At 39.5% G+C, this 20,250-nt stretch overlaps 1 protein-coding gene across 1 annotated transcript; it reads right to left on the reverse strand.

The window, feature by feature from the left end:
- Window positions 1–11,524: 11,524 nt before the first annotated feature.
- pck1 (phosphoenolpyruvate carboxykinase 1 (soluble)) lies at window positions 11,525–16,777 on the reverse strand. Its single transcript, XM_085160317.1, has 10 exons — window positions 16,651–16,777; window positions 15,896–16,178; window positions 15,185–15,369; window positions 14,586–14,789; window positions 14,227–14,414; window positions 13,975–14,137; window positions 13,635–13,859; window positions 13,195–13,326; window positions 12,972–13,067; window positions 11,525–12,725 (listed from the first exon to the last, which is right to left on the reverse strand). Exons 2-10 carry the CDS (start codon window positions 16,117–16,119, stop codon window positions 12,268–12,270), a joined length of 1,875 nt encoding a protein of 624 aa, XP_085016443.1. The 5' UTR covers window positions 16,120–16,178; window positions 16,651–16,777; the 3' UTR covers window positions 11,525–12,267.
- Between the last annotated feature and the right edge of the window lie 3,473 nt (window positions 16,778–20,250).

Raw genomic sequence — 20,250 nt, forward strand, 5'->3', positions numbered from 1 at the left:
TCATCTGCAGAGTTAAGCTGCTGTAAATATGTATCCAGCAGATGGCGCACTTGAATTAGAGTTCAAGGCTCAATGGCCACATCATGGTTATGATTGTTAGATTTACTTTATCTCTAGTTATTAGTGTTTAAGGGGTCAGTGTTCACTGATCTGGTCCACCAGGAAGACTCAGGCCTTTTGATTGTGTTGTTTGTATTTGTTGAAAATACATGAAAGCACAGAAAGGAGGAAGTGTGTCAGATTTTTTATAAAAATGTTATTTTTTGGACTTTGCATTTTAGTAAAAATGTGAGATACTCTGAACATGCTGTGTCTGCTGCATGATGGCACTGTGAAAATATGTTTTGGCTGGAAATGTGTTTGTCTGTTTTCAGTTTTTAAAAAGAAAAGTACCAGTGTCAGGATCACCAAAGCCAGGAAGGCCTGATGGCGGATGAGAATTCCCTGCGGAAGACCACCTTGCCTGTTGAGGTGGCTCCGACGGGCCTTTTGCACTCTCCATTATAAAGAAAACAAAAACATGACAAAACAAGTATCCATCCATCCATTCGCTTCCGCTTATCCTTTTCAGGGTCGCGGGGGGCGCTGGAGCCTATCCCAGCTGTCATAGGGCAAGAGGCAGGGTACACCCTGGACAGGTCGCCAGTCTGTCGCAGGGCCAACACACAGGGACAGACAACCATTCACACTCACATTCACTCGCACATTCACACCTAGTGGCAATTTGGATTTTCCAATTAACCTATCCCCACAAGCTGCATGTCTTTGGACGGTGGGAGGAAGCCGGAGTACCCGGAGGGAACCCACGCAAACACGGGGAGAACATGCAAACTCCACACAGAAAGACCCGGCCTGATGGTGGAATTGAACTCAGGACCTTCTTGCTGTGCGGCAACAGTGCTAACCACCGTTCCAACGTGCTGCCCAAAACAAGTAAACAAACAAAATATGCATTCGTTCCTCAAATTAACTTGAGCCCCTAAATGAACTTGAAGGCTCAAAATGAACATTTTTGTCATTGCCATCTTGATGTTTTAAAACCAAATGTGATGTGAAATACTTTTCAATCACATGAACACACCCTAAAACATACCCTGCTTTATGTTACTTCTCTAAATAATAAACCACATGGTCATTGTGACTGAGACCATTAACTTATCAATATCTTAGGGGACGATTTGCACAACTGAATATCTTTTTGCAACCTGAAAAGTGATCCTTGCTGACCAATAGAAAGAATGCAGTTTTAAGGCATCCACCATGCATGGTTAGACTATAAACATTTGTAATTATTTACAATGTCATCAATTATTCAGACATTGATGTAATACAAGTAGCAATAACACACATTCAGAAACGCTTGTCTACAAGTAAGACATGCTTAGAGACTTGATCTCAAAAACTGTGAGACTTGACATGAACATATCTGTATTTACATGCTTCATCTGTACATGTTTGGATAAAACATTTAAAAAAAAATTGTATTTAAATTGTGTAATGTGAAACCACTGCAGAAGCACCTTAAATCTGCATTCATTTCTGTTAGGCCCTGTTAGTACTCTTGTGGCATTCTGTATTAACTGAAGGCTTTTAGAACAGCAAGATAGGAAGGGGTTACAATTGTCCAGCCTTGAAGTGACAAATGCATGGATCAATTTTCCAATGTCACTCTTGGACAGGATGTTACTAAGTTTCGGAACATTGCTCTAATGATAGAAAGCAGTCTTACATATTTCCTTGGAGGACATATCCTGGTCAAAACTGATGAGAAAATATTCCTCACAGTTGTCATCTAGGGTGAGCATTTGGTTGGACACCATGTTTCTAGGATTTCAGGGCCAAATACAATAACCTAGACTAATTTGATGCTTGAATTTATCTGAATTTAATTAAGACCCACTTGGTCTTGTTGTTTTAAAGCCTAACTTAGATGCACAGGGGGACTTGAGACTTGATTGGGTGAGGCTAAAATGAGGGTAAACTTGAAAATGCACTAAACTTGTCACAGTCGACATTAAAGGCTCAGCTCTGCCCTTTGATCTGTGGCTGTCAGCTGTCAACCTCTTGATCATTGAATGACTTCCAGCCAGATGAACCTGAACCAGTTATCGAACAGATTCCAATGACTCAACAACTTACACTAGATTACACTCTTTTCTGTTCCTGCCAAGTTTCTACATCAGCTCTCACCTCATACTGCAGGGTCATCCATTCTCCTATCTCTCTTTCTCTTTCTACTATCTGTCTTGCTACACACTTGGCAGTCAGCCTACTGAACAAACGCTCTTCAGTTTGTTTTATGGCCTACAAGAGCAGAAAAAGGTTGAATGAGTTACGGATGCATCGTAAAATGGAGATGGAACAATGAATGAGGTGATGAAGAAATGAGGGTTGATTACTGAAAGTCATTTCAGGGATTATGTAAGGATCATTTGAGTGAATTCACAAAACTATTTTCTCCTTTCTTCTTTCGTCGTTTATAGCAAGTCATTTAAAAAAAAAAAACCCATCAAAGATCAATTTCTGACAGGTGGCATAAATGTATTTTTGATCTTTCTCCTGTGTTTTTTCTTTTTTTCCCTGTGGTACACCTTGTCGGACGAGGGTGGAAAAAGCTGCACTATATTCTTATACCAACTTATTTGAACTTATTTAGGCACTTTAACACCTCAAAAAATAAACTTTAAAATCTGTGTGCAGAATTTAGCAGAAGGGAGTTCAAGTTGTCAATTTTGCCTTGGCATCCTCTCATTGAGCCATTTATGTTCAAAAGACTAATGTAGCTTATTAAATGATCTGGATGCTGTTCATAAAATTAAGTTGATATTTTCAGCCTTTTTCCATTCATCTGTTGTCCAGCTTTGCTCAGTCTGACACAATTTACTACTTGTAGCTGACAAGAGTGGTGTGATGTGGTCTCCTGCTGCTGTAGCTTATTTGCTACAAGGTCTGATGTCGATGTCGAGGTGTGGAGATGCTCTTCTGTGTATCCTGGTTTTTACAAGTGGTTATTGAGTTACTGTTGCCTTCCTATCAGCTCAAAGACCATTCTCCTCTGACATATGAAGTATTTTCATCCATAGATCTGCTGCTCACCGGATATTTTCTCATCTTCAGATCATTCTCTGTAAATTCTAGAGTTGGCTGTGTGGGGAAATCATAGCAGCTCAGCAATTTCTGAAACACTCAGACGAGCCCATCTGACACCAACAACTATGCCAAGTTCAAAGTCACTTAAATCATTTTTCTTCCTTATTCTGATGCTCAATTTGAACTTCAGCGGATCATCTTAACCATGTCGAAATGCAATGAGTTGCTGCCATGTCAATGGCTGATTAGACACTTGAGTTAATGATGAGTTTAACAGACGTACTTAATAAAGTGCCCAGTGCAGATCAAATGATAAATTGAATGCTGGCTTTATCTTCACCATTATGGTCTAATCCAAAGCCCCCATTACTCCTCACACCACACCAGTCAACGAGTCCATCTCATGCTCTGTCTTCTCATCATTCATAAATAAGAAGCTGCTGTATATGAACTTTCCAGATCAAATGAACCTCTTTCCCCAACCTGGAGGGAACAAGTCACCGTGTTTAGGCACACTGCTCCCTCTGGGTTGCGAGAGATAGCATCTACAGATGCCGTCAATGCAGAAATTAACTACTGAATTCACTATAAAGGACCACTGAAAAGAATTAAAGCTGTCACAAATTATGAGGCTTAAAAGACATCCTTGGGTCTGAGGGTTAAAGAAATGACTAACACAATGCCTGGAAGGCATGAACTGAAATTTAAAGTACCGTACTGTAAAACATGATATCTTGAACCGAGAACACAGCATTTGAATACCTTATCGTCATCCATCTAAGCAAATCGAATTTTCATGATGGAGTCTACAAATGAAACTGGGGAGGTTATGTGGGCAGATGTTGCATGCAAACTGGACATCTCAGCAAAACGTAGAGTCATCGGAATTCCCTGTGAGCACGGACCAATCACTGCGCAGAGGCATTCCTGCTGACGTCTATCAGAGAGGGTGAGTGGCCCAGCAGTGATGTCACTGTGTCATCTGTGCAGCCACCAAACAAGAACACACACAACACTGATAAGGCCTCACCTCCGCTCTGATGCTGCTACTTGTCATTGTGTAACTGTATTTTTTGTCACTGGCTCAGTTTCTATCACATTTTTAATGTTTTCTATTTGGTATATCCATCAACATTGGACAATTGATAAATATTTTTATTGTTATTTATATTTTATATACAGATCCTGTGGTTAAAAAAGGAAGTTTAATTCTGTTTTTCAGAACCTAATATTTTCAATATGCTGTAACAGCCCAAAGCAGACTGAAGACACGGGAGTATAAAGATACATACTGAAGATCTAGATCACTAAATCTTTTCTTTTAGGGAAAATCCTGTGTGTGTGTGTGTGTGTGTGTGTGTGTGTGTGTGTGTGTGTGTGTGTGTGTGTGTGTGTGTGTGTGTGTGTGTTTGCACGCGCGTGTTTTTTCATATCCTAGGGTAAAGGTAAAAACTTCCAGCAGGTGAACTGAACAGAACTGATCCTCATTATGACATATTAGCTAGAAAGGCAATTAATGTGAATATCACTATGACACAAACCACCACCCCACATTTGATTGCACACGAAGTCTACTGACATCGGCCTCTCCCAGCAGGACAGTGTGCCCTGACACACTATAAACAGTGTTGGGGAGTAACGGAATACATGTACCGCTGTTACGTATTTAAAATACAAAATATGAGTAACTGTATTCCGTTACAGTTACCGTTTAAAAAGGTGGTATTTAGAATACAGTTACTTTGTTGAAATAAATGGATTACACGGCGGTACTTCCCTGTTTCATATTGTGGCGGATCAGGCCTGTTTGGGTTTTGTTGTTCCAGGTGGCAGCGTTACAGTTGCCATGGTTACAGGGTGACGCTCTCTCTCTGCGTGTTTCCTGGGTGAGAGAGGCCTCTTTGTTGTTGTTGTGCTAAGCTAATAAGCAGAATGCTACCGGTATAGCTCTAAAGAATGTAGCATCATAGGCAGTGTAGTCCGTGCTGCAGGGAGAATGGACTGCCATACACGTTATGTGTCTGTGAGCGAGGGAGGGAGAAAAAGGAAAAGTACGAGCTGTCATCGAGCAAAAACGGGAGCTGAGCTGGAAGCATGTAAATATAATAACCACTGCAGCCAAGAAGAGTGCCTGACGAGCCCAGTTGTAAGTAAGCTATTAAGACTCGACAGTACACCGTGTTCATGTTTTCCTCCAAAAACAATAAGTTCCGTTGGAGCAGCCTTTCAACGCCTCTCTCTGTCTCTCGCTAGCAAAGTTGACCCAGACAACAAGGTAAAGCTAGTTTTCGGCTACGAGCCCGACACAGAACCCACCGTATTAGCCAGATGTCCCTTTACTTTCCCTTTAGTACATTCATGTAGTTGTAAACAGCATGATAATATATTAAGTAATCCAAAGTATTCAGAATACGTTACTCTCATTGAGTAACGTAACGGACTACAGAATACAGAATACATTTTGGGGCATGTATTCTGTATTCTGTAATGGAATACATTTTAAAAGTAACCTTCCCAACACTGACTATAAATAAATAAATACGTAAGTACTCCTTAGTGAATTTTCGGAACTGGCAATTTTTTCCTGAGCCTGGTTCTGCCAGAGGTTTCTTCCTGTTAAAAGGGAGTTTTTCCTTCCCACTGTCGCCAAAGTGCTTGCTCATAGGGAGTTTTGATTGTTGGGTTTTTCTCTGTATGTATTATTATAGGGTCTACCTTACAATATAAAGTGCCTTGAGGTGACTGTTGTTGTGATTTGGTGCTTTATATAAATAAAATTGAATTGAAATGAATTGAATACTGCTTTTCACTACCATATACATTTACCTTATTCTGTGAACTTCATCTGCCCACATCCATCAGTGAGCCTAAAATATGTTGTTGGCTTGCGGAGAGAAAATTAAATGGGAAACCCAGAACCTTCATGAACCTTCTTGATGGGAGGTGACAGGGTTAGCCATCATTTCATCATGAAACCCAGTGAGTCTAACTGTGGATCTTAGTTCAGATGTGAAGCAAAGTTTCAAACTCTTTTCTTTGTTTTTCTTTTTGTGGCTGCGGTGAAGTTGAAACACTGACAATAAGCTAGTCCTCCATAGCAGATTGTTAGTGGCTCATCCACAGTCTCCTCTCAGCTGACTTTTACTTCACATTTACAGCATCGTCTATTCTCCTCTGTTTGTGTCATCAGGCAAAATTTTGTGTCAGTCTGCGTCTTTGCAGAACTTTATTTATTCATGCCATGCAAAAACTCTGCAAGCTGCAGGTTTAAAGTTAACAAACCAAACAACAAACAACTCTGACTGCAAATTTAATATGCACCGTAAAGTTTTTTTAACATATCAGCAAACTATGTGGAACATTTTTCATCATGAAATGCATTTTAAATCTGTCACATTTACACATTTAATTAACCAGGGAGACCAAAGAAAAAAACAAAAGTTTCAATGTACATCAGAGTTGATATTTGCACAAAATAGCTTGTGTATATGTGTCTGTTTCTGCTGTGTACTAAAAAAGCCCATTTAAATGTTATTCATTATTTTTGTGCAGCTGTATTGTATGGTTGACCCAAAATCAATCATTGCCTTACATGTATAAACTTAAAAAAATAATATTAAAATAATATTAAAAGCATGGACATGGATAGGCCACAATAATGCACTTTATAGATGTAAAATAGCTTCCATAGTCTAGAACATTAGATAAGAGCTTTGCACAAAAACAGATTGAGACACACAGTCAAAGTATGCCTCTGTGTGGTTTCGAGGTAATTATTTCCTCAGATTAGACTGCTGAAAAACCATAATATATAACTTGTCCTGGCAGAACATACGGAATAAATCATTGTCTCAAAGAAGATGAATCGCTAACAACACAATCAGACAAACAATCCTGTTTATGTTTATTTAAAATTATGTTACATAAGATGTTTTTGTGCATGGTGCAGAACTTTTTTTCCAATTGAAAAACATGGCTGAGTTCACTGTAAGGTAACGAAACTGACACTTTCCTTAAACCTTATATAATACAAAATATAAAACAATTTAAAAAAAAAAGAAAAAGGCAGGTTTATAAGAATGAGTGTGAACGTGATTTTAATGAAAAAAAAAGCTGCACTTCAATATTAATAAAAAAATAACTGCAATGCAACATCCATTTGGTATCTTTTGTGAATCCCTCACAGCTCGCATAAACATTGTTTTTGGATTCTGCTTTGGACACTGAAAGAGTAAAATGCTAAATTATCATCTAACACTTGCATGCCTGGTTGACAATGTGGAGTCATAAACTGTAGGGGTTCAACACACAGACACTAGAATTTAGTTCACCAAAACTGGAGCTTTTGACCTGTGGCAGTTCACTATATGAACTGTCAGATAACCGACACATTCAGGCGATCAATCAGTGATTTGATTTTGTGGTGGCTAAGCCTATTAGATACATCAGCTACCAACTATCCCTTTTGGCGCCAGCCTCGAGTGATCATTATAAAAACTGCAGTAATTAGCATTTCTGCATTGTTGTGATTTCTGCCCGTTGAGGTTGCTGGTTGTGTTATAACCAGGTCCTGGTGCAGGAACATTGTAGGCCAAAAGAGTAAATAGTCATGTGTCTGTTAACCTGTGTGTCCTGTGTACATTTGTTGTACATTTAGTTAGGACTTCACATCCAATCATCCTGCAGTTAGTTAGCTGGATTCTGATGGGAATTCTTTATGGAAACTTGTTGTTTCTTCTTTAGATAATAACACCTTGATTTAACTTAAAAAGTGAATTGAAGTGGTGCTGATCTTTTTAGCAGTAAACTTTAACAATCTGTACGATTTAATTGAACTGCAGCCTGAATAAAAATGTTTACCTGTTTACCTGCAAATCCACTTTGGTTGCTGGAAATGCTACAACAAAAACATTCCCCAGTAACCTATTTTGTGTTTATTTAATGTCTAAGTGCTCATACGTGGAGATAAGTGGGACATTTTGCACATTTTGCAATCATTCTTCTGGATGATCTGTCACTGATTATGAGTCTTTACTGGTTAACTAGCCTCTGGTGGAAAACTTATTTCTGTTACTTGTCTCTTTATGTTCTTAGAAACATTAATTCAGTCAAAGATAGTGTCAAAAACAAGTTAGTGATAATTAACTACAGTTCCTGTCATTATCTTCATTTCTTACACAACAGCTCCAGTGTGCAATGGGACAAAAACATGTGGCCTCACACAGCCACAGTCCAGGTGACATGATTGCGGTACAGATTGTCTTGTTGTCTACATGATGTTTTGCATGTAGCAATCTTTGTGTTAAAAACAGAATTAGCTTGCTTTTTGTGAGGTCATAGCAAGAGACTGACTATAGTCGGGGGTGCACAGAAGTGGTCCGCAGGTGCACATTCGCTGTCAAAATAAAAGACGCGCACCATAAGAAGTTGCAACGCGCGTTTGCGTACATAAGATTTTCTGGAGGAGGACAGACATTTGTTTAGAACTCTTAAAGATGTCGAAGAAGCATGCTCCTTTAAGCAATTACTTTGGTGTTCCTCCACCTCCAAATAAATTTCAGAAGGAGTCCGAACCGCAAAAGAAGCGCGTATTCTCGGAAAAGTGTTTGCAGGAGGTGAGCTGGCTTCAAACAAATGATGAACGCACAGAGATGTGGTGCAGAATATGCCGTGAAAATCCCACTCTAGCGGACAAAAACAGTGCCTTTTATATGTACGCAAGCGCGCGTTGCAACTTCTTATCTGGTGCGCGTCTTTTATTTTGACAACGAATGCGCACCTGCGGACCACTTATGTGCACGCCTGACTATAGTGTATACAGTGGGCTATATTATGTAACTGTTTGTGTCTGTAACTGTGATAAAGCACTGTATAAAACACACAATACCAATATAAATTCAGCAACTGAATTTAAGCTTTTTTATTTGACTACAGAAATTCTAAAAAGAAAAAAAAAGGGGGAAAAAGCAGATGATCAGATAACCCCCCTGTGAGTAGCACTTGGTGATGGTGGGGAAGAAGAATGAGTCATTTGACCCAGCATTTTGGGTTTTCTTGTGTTTTTGTCATTTTTTTATCATGATTTATGTTTAAGATAAGATAAGATAAGATAAGACACCAAGACAAGACATGCAATACATAAATGTAACCATTCAACCACTACTATTACTATGTAAGTAATAGATATCTATGAGTATAGAAATGTACACGCACACACACGTACTAACTAAATATACATATGTATATACCTGCACACGTCCATACATATAAAAAGGTGCATTATGCATGAAGTGTGTGATGTCCTCAATCTCCAGTGACTCATGATATCATGATTGAGGAGTTATAGAGTCTAACTGCTGTTGGGATGAATGATCTTTGAAAGCGCTCCTTCCTGCAGCGAGGGTGTTTCTGTCTGTGACTAAAGCAGCTGCTCAGCACACTAACAGGCTCATGCAGAGGCTGATGTGGGTTGTTCATGATGGGTGTCAGCTTTACTAACATCCTCCTCTCACCCACAGCCTTCACAGACTCCAGAGGACATCCCAGCACGGAGCTAGACCTCCGCACCAGTTTGTCAGTCCTGCTGACACTCATTCATCAGGCTCAAAAAAGAGCAGCACAGAGAGACCACAAACAATACACAACTGCATACAGAACTGACAAAATTAATGACATGACACAGTGGCATATACATTGAAAAGAGTGGAGCAGAGAAAAATTTTGCTCAACACATCATGGGAAGTCACCAATAGCCTGAGCTTTGGCAGCAAAACTAAATGCTACTACAGGTTCACCGGTCATGTTTACATATTTTAATCCTAACCTTAATTGAAAAGAGACAGCTATATGGTTAAAATCAGGATTAAATATCATTGGATTTAGTTGAACAATAAAACAAGGACCTTCTTGTAAGTATCCCCGAACAGCTGATCTACAGTCGAGGGAAATACATATTGATTCCCAATTGAACTCATTGTTTTAGCCACTTAGAATTCTGTGGTAGGTTTATTTTAATAGAAAATGATAGAATGTCAGCAAAATATTCAGGATTAGAGATGTAAGAGTTACAAATGAATGCTAATTTATGTAAGATAAATAATTATTTTATCTTGTACTAACCAGCATGAACTGAAACAAAAGTAAACTGTTCAACAAAAGTTTAATTGGCAGCAACTTCAGCATTAACAGCCAACACTGACAGTTAATGCCACAAGTTCTATGAAATGCACCCAGAACCTCTGACTTGTTTACATCTTGAATGCTGCAAAAACAAAAAGCCATCTAAGAACATCAGCAAGAAGACTGCTAAACTTCACACACTCTTATAGTCTAATAGACATATCCACAAGAAGCATAGTAAAACACCCCCCCCCCCCCCCCCAAAAAAAAAAAAAAAATCACAGCTGTCGGGCTGATTAATCACAAATGGAACAAAGATGAAATTACTATCGATAATCATTAGTGTGGGGCACCTTGCAAGATTTCCTCTGTTGTTAAAGATATCAGAGCAGCTCTGAGGACAGTTAAATATTTGTAATACATTGTGCTGTGATGGTTTGAAATCCTGGAGGACCCATGTTCAGGCCTTGAGAGAGAGTGATGTGGTAGATGAGGCCAAAATTGAGCAATTTTTGCATCAATTTACTGGTTGCATTTGCTGAAGAAGACACAGAGAATACTATCCCAAAACATGGAGATGGAAACTTTAGGCTTTGGGAATGTGTTTGTGCCAGAAGTACAGGGTGACTGCATGGCATTAATCACTCAGCCAAGGACTGAAAGTGACTCATGAATAGGTCTTCCAGCAAGACAATAACCCAAATCATACAGCCAAGGCAACAAAGGAAGAAGTACAGTGAAGTCATGGAGCACCTTAACCACTGTCTGGGTCTTAGTCCAACAGAAAACCTATAGAGAGAAATGAAGCTCTGTGGTTTCCAAGCAACAACCTTTAGACTAAAGGATTATGAGAAGATCTGAAAAGAGGAGAGGTAGATGCAAACCGTAGGACAAACTGCATGAAATATTTGACAGCTTTGCTTGCCAAGAAAGAGTATTCCACCAAGTGTAAAGTCTTATTTTAAATAGCAATGTCAAAGATGAATTATATAATCATGTTTTCTTTGTTTTAGCATTCTTAGTATTTGAAAGACTGATTTCAGGTATTTTAGCACAAACTAAGACTATTTTTAGATTATTGCTGTTTACAGATATATAGATACATGTAGTTTAGTTGAAGTTTAGTTTTGACTTTTAACTCAATTAAATGCTCATTTATTCCAAGCAGGTGTATATGATATGATGGAGGTGTTGTACCAGCTTGATATAATAATGCTTGATTTTATTCTTTTCTCTGCCACACTATCGCCAACACTTACAAAATAAAATAATAATAACAAAACCAGATCCTTGAAAAATGAAACAGAACCACGGGTAAGTTTAAATACTTTTATTGTTGTTTCACCTCATTGGGGGCTTCGATTACAACACAAGAGAACCAGGTGATACTAAGTCAGTATAAAAATAAATTAAGGCAAAAATAATACAAAATTCCCTTTCGTGAGACCTGAGCTAACATAGACTCTGTCTCTGTCATATAATTCGATACGACAATGACAGTAAGATGCGCATTCACAATAAGTTATTATTAAATAGAAGACTTCTGACAATAGGACAAGACATTGGAACAACAGAAGAAAAAAATATTGCTACTACAAATGAAGATGAAGATGCATGGAAATGTAGCAGTCTTTACTGATATTATCTCGCTGAGATAGTTCTAATGAGCACAGTCAAGAAGGTTTATCTTTACTATTCCTACAGTTTCATGATTTACATTCTCCATGATTTGCATGGATTTTTTTGTAATGAACAGCCCAAGCAGATTATAGAATGTCACAGTGGTAATAACCAAATGCTGTAAGGAAAACTGCTTATTTTAGGATAAGGATATAAAGGCTTTACTATAAATTAAGACTACGTCAAAGAGATAATCTAGCTATTCATACTATGTTCTATAATTTTAAGATGTTGTTTCCCAGTTACTTAATTTAATTTCCAGAATGTCTTACATGTCATTCTATTATTGCCAACATTGCAGTCTAGAATTACAGACAAATAGTCCGGAGAATTAACCCTACAATTGTTTACAGCTGCTAACATGTGGCTTTTTCCTCTTCACATTTGCTTCACCCTCTGCTGCAGGAGAGCCAGTTGATGGGCTACCTCATTGGGCAGGTCAGCGTTCACCTGTGTGGTGAAGTATTTCCTGATCTCATCCACCTCCCTCTGCCAGAATTCCTGATCCAGGGAGAACAGCTCATCCAGGTCCACATGTCCCTGAAGGCCCTGGAGATTTAGGGAGTCTCTACAAGGCAGGTAACCCACTGCTGATGGCATGGCGCCCTCCTCGCCATTCACCCGTCTGAACATCCAGTCCAGAACGCGGATATTTTCACCAAACCCGGGCCAAAGAAAGCCGGCAGTGGGGCTCTTGCGGAACCAGTTGACATGGAAGATCTTAGGAAGCTTGGCACTGGGGCGATCAGCCATGCTCAGCCAGTGAGAGAGATACTGGCCAAAGTTGTAGCCAAAGAAGGGGCGCATAGCGAAGGGGTCATGCATTATTACTTTGCCTGGAAGAAAAAGTAATTAGAGATTTGTCAGTACACTGTATGTTAAAGCGAATGACATTAATGTGTTATTTGTTGTCATTCAAGAATTCTGAAAGTGTTTTTTTTAGCAGAATTTCAGATTAAATTGTCACTAGTCTAAAACAATTTATAGAATATTAGGCAAAAGTCAAAATCATCATCTAAGAAACTCCTTAAACATCCACTGATTGTCTTTCATACCAAAAAAGGACACAATCGTATGCTGACCTTTGTGTTCGGCTGCAGCAGTGGCCTCTGACCTCATGGCAGCGCCAACAAACACACCATGCTGCCAGTCAAAAGCTTCATACACAAGGGGAACACCTGAAAATAAGCAGATTCATTATCCAGTTATTTTCTGAGATATTTCTTTATGTATTATTTTTATTTCATGTATTTAATCAAAGGGCAACTGGTGTATTCATTTCCATCTTTTGTAGTCTCTTCTCACCTTCTGGTCTACGCCCACCAAAAATGATGGCCTCTATTGGCACTCCCTCTGGAGACTCCCACTGTGGGTCAATAATGGGACACTGTCTTGCCGGAGTGCAAAAACGAGAGTTGGGATGAGCACAGGGTTCGCCTACGAAGAAGAAGAAGAAAAAGAAAAAGAAAAAAGAAAGAAACTAAGAACGTTTTACTTTTATGACACTCACACACTTCTTCTCAGTTTTAAAGTATATGATCTTTCTGTTATTTATCCCTATTTTTTTTTATAATATAATCTTGTACTCTGAAATTGTTTTGGGTTTAACAATTAAAGATTAAATTTTTTTTTTCGTTACACTTCTGTTTCCACCTTAAATACTGGTTTTAAATCTTACACATCTTGTAGTCTTGCTTCTTTTTCTTCTTTTGTGAGCTGTTGCTTAAAATAAAAGAGCTGCTTACCATCTTCTGAGCGCCAAGGTTTGTTCTTCCAGGATGTTATGGTAACTCCCTCCTGCAGTGACTGGTCCATTCCCTCCCAGTACACACCACCGTCACTTGTCTCTGCAACATTTGTGAATATGGTGTTCTTGATGATTGTTGCCATTGCATTGGGGTTAGTCTTGGCTGAGGTGCCGGGTGCAACGCCAAAAAAGCCATTCTCTGGGTTAATGGCTCTGAGGTTTCCTACAACCAGGGTGAACACACAAATTAGAAATGTTAAAGTCCGCTGTACGGGATTTATGACATTTTTGACATTTGTACTTTCTTGAAGACCTTTAAAAAGACATCCTTCCTTTACCTTGATCATCAAACTTCATCCATGCAATGTCATCTCCCACACATTCAACCTTCCAACCAGGCAGCGTGGGGCAGAGCATGGCCAGGTTTGTTTTTCCACAGGCGCTGGGGAAGGCTGCTGCCATGTACTTCTTCTCTCCAGCAGGGTTGGTGACGCCCAGGATCTGAACACAGGAAATATTTGGTTTGGTGAAAATGAACAGAATGTGGATGAATCCAAAATTTAAGTGACAGTCTCATTTTCATTTCTTACCAGCATATGTTCGGCCAGCCAGCCTTCCTCTTTAGCGATGCGTGAGGCAATGCGAAGGGCGAAACACTTCTTTCCCAGCAGGGAGTTTCCTCCGTAACCACTTCCAAATGAGATAATTTGTCGGCGGTCTGGGATGTGAGCGACTAGTGTCAGCTCAGGGTTGCAGGGCCAGTTATTCACCAGAGGCTCTGAAAGACAAATTAGTACATTTGTTCATTTCAGTGGTCTATTAGCAGTTTTGTGGCAAAAGCGCTATTGTGTAACTAAAATATAAGTGAAAATATTATTGAGCAACAGTAATCAGAGTTTCTTCCCCCTGTATAGCTGCAGGAGAATGAGTCGATCAGTTTTTGACATACTTTTGAGTGGCAGAGGACAGCCGACAGAGTGCAGACAGCGGACAAATTCTCCAGTCCCCAGGGCCGTCAGAACAGCTTTCCCCATACGAGTCATCACCCTCATACTGGCCACCACGTAGGGAGAGTCTGTCAGCTGTACTCCAATCTTAGAGAGAGGGGAACCTACTGGACCCATGCTGAAGGGAATCACGTACATGGTCCTACCTGAGGATAGAAACGGACAGGGATGTTCTTATTTTTATGTTATTTCAATATTATTTTAAGGTTTTTGGTATTTGAGACATTCACAGGTAACAGACAGTCAGGAAAATAAGAAAATTTGCCTCCAGCTCATTTAAACACTTTAAAGGCAGTGTAACTTAGTCTCCGATAGTGTTTCTTCTTTCTAAAAAGTACCTGCTGCATTGTGGATATACTTGTCTAGATTCTCAATGGGGTCCCGGAAAGGGGAAAAAATGTATTCATTTAGTCAGTGTACTATTGATGAGTGAAAACTTTTGATTTTAGTTTCAAGTTCTCAAGTTTTTCTAGTCCTATATTTGAGTCATCCTTTCTACTAAGAACTGATAGCATTTATGAAACACGTTCGTCTCTGGTACCTCTCATACAGCCGGGGAACCGCTGAGCCGTGGCTTTGTCGAACTCTTCTGGGGACATCCAGCGGCCCAGCTGGCTGATTCCACCTCCTAGTGGAGTGGGCACTGTGTCCTTCTGTTCCTGGGTAACAATAACTGTCTTACTCTCCACACGAGCCACATCCCTCGGGTCAGTTCTGGCCAACCAGCTGCAGGAAGAGGAAGAAGAAAAAGAAGTGCACAAATATTGAAAACTTTAGGGCTTTTGTTTTCAATTTTAATTTGTTGTACTTTATTTTAAAGTAGACAACGATTTTAAAATCTCCTAAAGCAGCCACAAATCATTATTAATAATCAATATGTCAGATTGACATATCAATCCTTTAGATTGAGGAATGGTGTGATTGAGCTACCTAGACCTACTGGTTTGTCAAGAAGTAGAAATTTTCCAGGTATGTTTTATATTTAAACAGCTGCTGATGACAGAATGATGTGTGTTGTCATTATCAACAGCAACAACCCTGGGCATCTCCCAGCTGCACCAAAGCACCACTGTCCCAGCTACAAAAACAACCCAAGCTATATTCAAGAAATTTAAAGCTATCGTTAGCAATAATTTCTCCTGTTTTTCAATTTGAAACCCTCACTCACATAAAAAAATAACTAACCAAATAAATAAATAAGTCTCTTAAAAAAAGAAAGCCTTCCATAAACCACTGAGTGTAACAAACATACCAGTTCTCATATTTGGTGAGCTTCTTGATCATCCCCTGTTCCTCCAGCTGGGTCAGGATGGCAAGGTTCTCCTCATCTGAGCCATCGCAGATGTGAATGGACTCTGGCTGGCACAGGGTCATATTGGTCTCCAAAAACTCCCTTACAGCTGGACTGAGGGCACTGAGATCACCCTGCAGGATCCTGGGACCACTCTGGTTCTGGGACGGGATCTGAGGAGGCATGGTGAAGGTTCTGGAGAGAGCGTGAACTGATAGACTGAGGGGAAAAGGTGACAGGAAGTCTGGAAAGAAAGATTTAAGTGGGGGTTTGAAAAGGAAAGGGGAAAAAAGGAAGATGGTAGAAGAATGTTGGAATTGAATAATATGGGTGAATAATATGATGACAAGGAAGAGGAAAAATATAAAAGAAGGATAAAGTTTTGGAAATAAAGACAAAAATGAGAACAGACCAAGAAGAATGAAAAAAAAAAGAATGAAGCAGAAAAATGGTCAAGGTTGAGTAAAATTTGGGATAAAAGAGAGACATGGGGGGAAAAGAATTTAAAAAAAAGTCAGTTTTGTGCATACATATTCTCAAAAAAAAGTGCTCTGCTGCTGCAACATCAAGAAATCAAACTCTGGGTGATGCAACAGCATCCCCGTGCAGATACCTCTCATTCTGCAGTGATCCTCACTCACATACTTTGCCTCATATTATTTTACCCTCCTCACTTTAAACATGAGCCCCACTGAAAAGAAAGAGCAGTAGGTTACCTTCAGTAGTTTTGCCTGGAGTGCAGAGCCTTTAGCTTGGTCTCATCTGCTGAGGCGTCTCCTGTTTGCAGGAGAGTTGAGGACTGTTTCTCCTTCTTGGTCAGTTGTATCTCCTATGGAGAGCTTTGTCCTTTTTATACCCTGGGGTGTCTCGCAAGACAAGGGAGGGAGTGGGGAGGGGTGTGGGTGAGGGAGGGGTGGGGGGTTAGAATGGGGGAGGGAGAGGGTGAGGAGGTGTGTCAGGGAGGAGTGGTGGTGGTGGGGGGGTGGGGGTGGGGGTGGGGGTTGGCCCTTGCGTTAGCTGGGTGAACCTGTTGTTCCCTGCAGATGTGAAAAACACAGTGTGTAACAGGCTGCTGGTGAATCATTAATCAGCAGCAGGACGCAATGTCGTCTTTGAATAACCGGTTCCCTCTGCCGCTGATCACTGATAGCTGGCTCAGATATGAAAGAGAGGCAGGTAGCTTTCACTGCTGTGGCTGTCTCTCCCTCTCCCTCTGAGGGAAAACTCAAGGGGAGACCGCCTGGACAAAGACTTTTTTTTATTTAGAATGATAACAGTTAGTCTCTTGCCATCCAATCAAAAAGAAGGCTGAGACAATAGCACAAGATTTCAATCTTAAAATTCTGAAATAAACAGTAATATATGCTCACATAGTGTTCAGCATTTTGTAGTGTAAAATAAACTTTTGCCCTGAAGCAGCAAAGCAAATCCAATTGATATACTCTCTGATTCAGGCTGCCTCTGCCAGTGTGGTAACCTCCTGTGACGATTGCAGCAGTTGAACTTTGGCCTACTTTACTCGATGATGTAAGTTCAGGGTTCAGTGTTGCCAGAACTGTGTGTGACGAGGGCTCCTTGGCTGGCCTCCTTTTATTGGCTGTCAGGCGAAGGCTCGCCTTTGTGGGATCAGTGGTGGGTCACTGGAACATGCGCCCGTGTGCGCAGTTCAGAGGAACTGCTGAATAAAGTCAGAGACACATAATGATAATAGGTAAAAGCACATGTTGGAGATAAGCTCAAGGCATTTATAAAAGTTGTAGCAACAGTTAAAGAAGTAATAAAGGCATATGTTTCAGCATAATTTTAATGACTGTCCAATTGCCACATGACAGAATGGCAGCTCTCCATGAGCTGGAGGGTTTTCTTCATTCTGCTGCTTAATACACTGGTATGCTGCATGTCTTTAGGAATAAACTGCGTTTTAATGCACCCTCTTTTTCAAGTTAAGTTTACTTTTGAGTTTTAGTAACAAAAAGAGGTTTAAGAACATATGATCAAAACCAGAGTTGCACAAATGAATGCAAATTAAACTAAATTACTCAAAGGTCAAAAGTTGTTATTTGTAAAAGAAGGGAACAAATCTGAAAAATTATGAAATATCTGAGAAGCAACTGTGACTGTGTAACATGTGGGATATGGGAGAAGCTTTGTTTTGTTAATAATAATAATAATATATTCTTTTAAAGTATTGAATATTCTAGTCCATTAGTAATTTTTCAGCTAAGGTTTTCTAATATTTCATTAAAGTGTGGTAAACAACGCAAAATGGACAGATCACAAATTAAAGAAAAATCACTGATATACTTTTACTTATTACTTATACATGTGGCAGACGTTTCAAATGATGAGGAGCTATAACAGCTTGTTTCAAACAGAGGATGAACTGAGGGGCTACAGTAAATCATACAAAACAGCATAAACATATAAATTTGGAAATGATAGGGCGCATTCAAATTAAGGGATGTAGGAAAGTATCAGCAAAGGTCCATTACAAGTACAGTTTCTGGAATTGATTTCTCCAAATCAAATTTCAGTGAGCCCTCATTCCCTATGGATAAGGGCATTATTGTCCTGCAAAAGACCACTCCCATCAGTATAGATGTGTTTGCAAATGTTATTACTCAGAACCATTTTGCATTGATTTGCACAGTTCCTTTCCTGTAAGGCAGGGGTGTCAAACATAAACTGAGATCTACTGTTAAAATTGCACTTCTTTATATTATTTAAAGACATCTCAGGTTAAATATGTAGTTACACACTGACAGAAAGTAGAGTTTCACTCAGCTTGATTATTCTGAATCCAAAATGAATGATGTTAAAACGACCCAATGGCACATAGGACAACTTTGTACAACAGGTCTCATTATCCTCATTGCCAGCCAGGAGTGAGATTTGGAAAAAAATCTCACAAAAAAAATTTGCATTTTTACTTTATTTTATTTTTACTTTAATTTAATATAATCTATGAATTATAACAAAATTTTAGCTTGAAGTAGAAAAACAACATCTCTGAAATGTCTGCATCTGTATTAGACTGACTAACAAAAAGCCCCAGAAGGCTCTACAGTAACTGTGCTACAGTTCAAAAAGGTAACAGTTGGTAGGCAATGATATAGCCTGGTCACAGTGCAGGGAAAAGCTTAATAACAGTGACAATAAGACTGGCTTGGATTGTTTGCACTGTACACGGGTTCAGCTTATATAAGTGTGCAGTCTCATAGGAGTCTAATCCTGTGAATAATTAATAACAGCTTATGAGTCTAAAGCTTGTAAAACCACCTTTAGCACCAATGATTGGAAGTAATAATTTTCTTCATGACTTTAGCAGTCTCTCACACCACTGAGTTCTGAAGTTAGTGGGCATTCATTTATGCACGGCTCTTTTAAGGTCCGGACACAGCATTCTGTTGTAGATTTGCTGCTAACTAAACATTAGCTGTTGGACAGATGGTCTCAGATTTGATTTTCTGCAATACTTTGGCGTGCAGTAGAGTTCATGGTTGACTCAATGACCACAAGGGGCTATGATTCCTATGTAGTATGGCTACAGATCTTGCCCCAATCTTCACCCTTTCTCCACCATACTGACAGATGCTGGTGGTGATACGCTAATATGCTATTATTTTTGCGGCTGTGCATTATGTCCAAACCTGTCCACTTTGATCCAAAAGATATTGTTCCAGAACCTTTGCAAACTGCAGATTGGTAATACATTTAAACAAGATGTATTTGTTTAATATTCGTTAGCTTGTAATATTATGAACGTTAACATGACCTGTAACGTTTGAGGTGTAGCTCTTAGGTTTTTTGCAGTTTGACCATTAAGCATTGCACCATCTGACCTTGATCAGTTAATCAAGCACATTTGATTGCTTGATCTACAGACCCTATAGAGTCCTGTGAAAAATTATTGCAACAATTTGTTAAACTAATAAAGTAAGTATAATTGTACTTGTACTGGTAGTAGCTCTAGTATTAACCTACTTTACTACAGAAGGAGTACCATCATCATTGATAGAAAAAGGCAAGCAGTAGTGGTTATAGCAATTGTAGCTAAACTTAGTACTTGTTGTAGTACTGATAGGAGTGGAGTGCTACTTTTAGTGTAGATATTGTCTCTAAATATAACTGAATGCATGATAGTGTTGCAATTAAGGGGGGATATTTTCCTGAACATGGTTTGTAGAGCCAAGTGGACAAATGTTAATACATCTGAGCAGTTATATAGAAACAGCAGCGAACAGGAGTAACCTCACACAGCGAACAGGAGTAACCTCACACGGGGTCCGACTGAAGGTTGAAGACAACAAGATGTA

Source organism: Neolamprologus multifasciatus, chromosome 5 (assembly GCF_963576455.1).
Source record: "Neolamprologus multifasciatus chromosome 5, fNeoMul1.2, whole genome shotgun sequence".
Lineage (NCBI taxonomy): Eukaryota > Metazoa > Chordata > Actinopteri > Cichliformes > Cichlidae > Neolamprologus > Neolamprologus multifasciatus.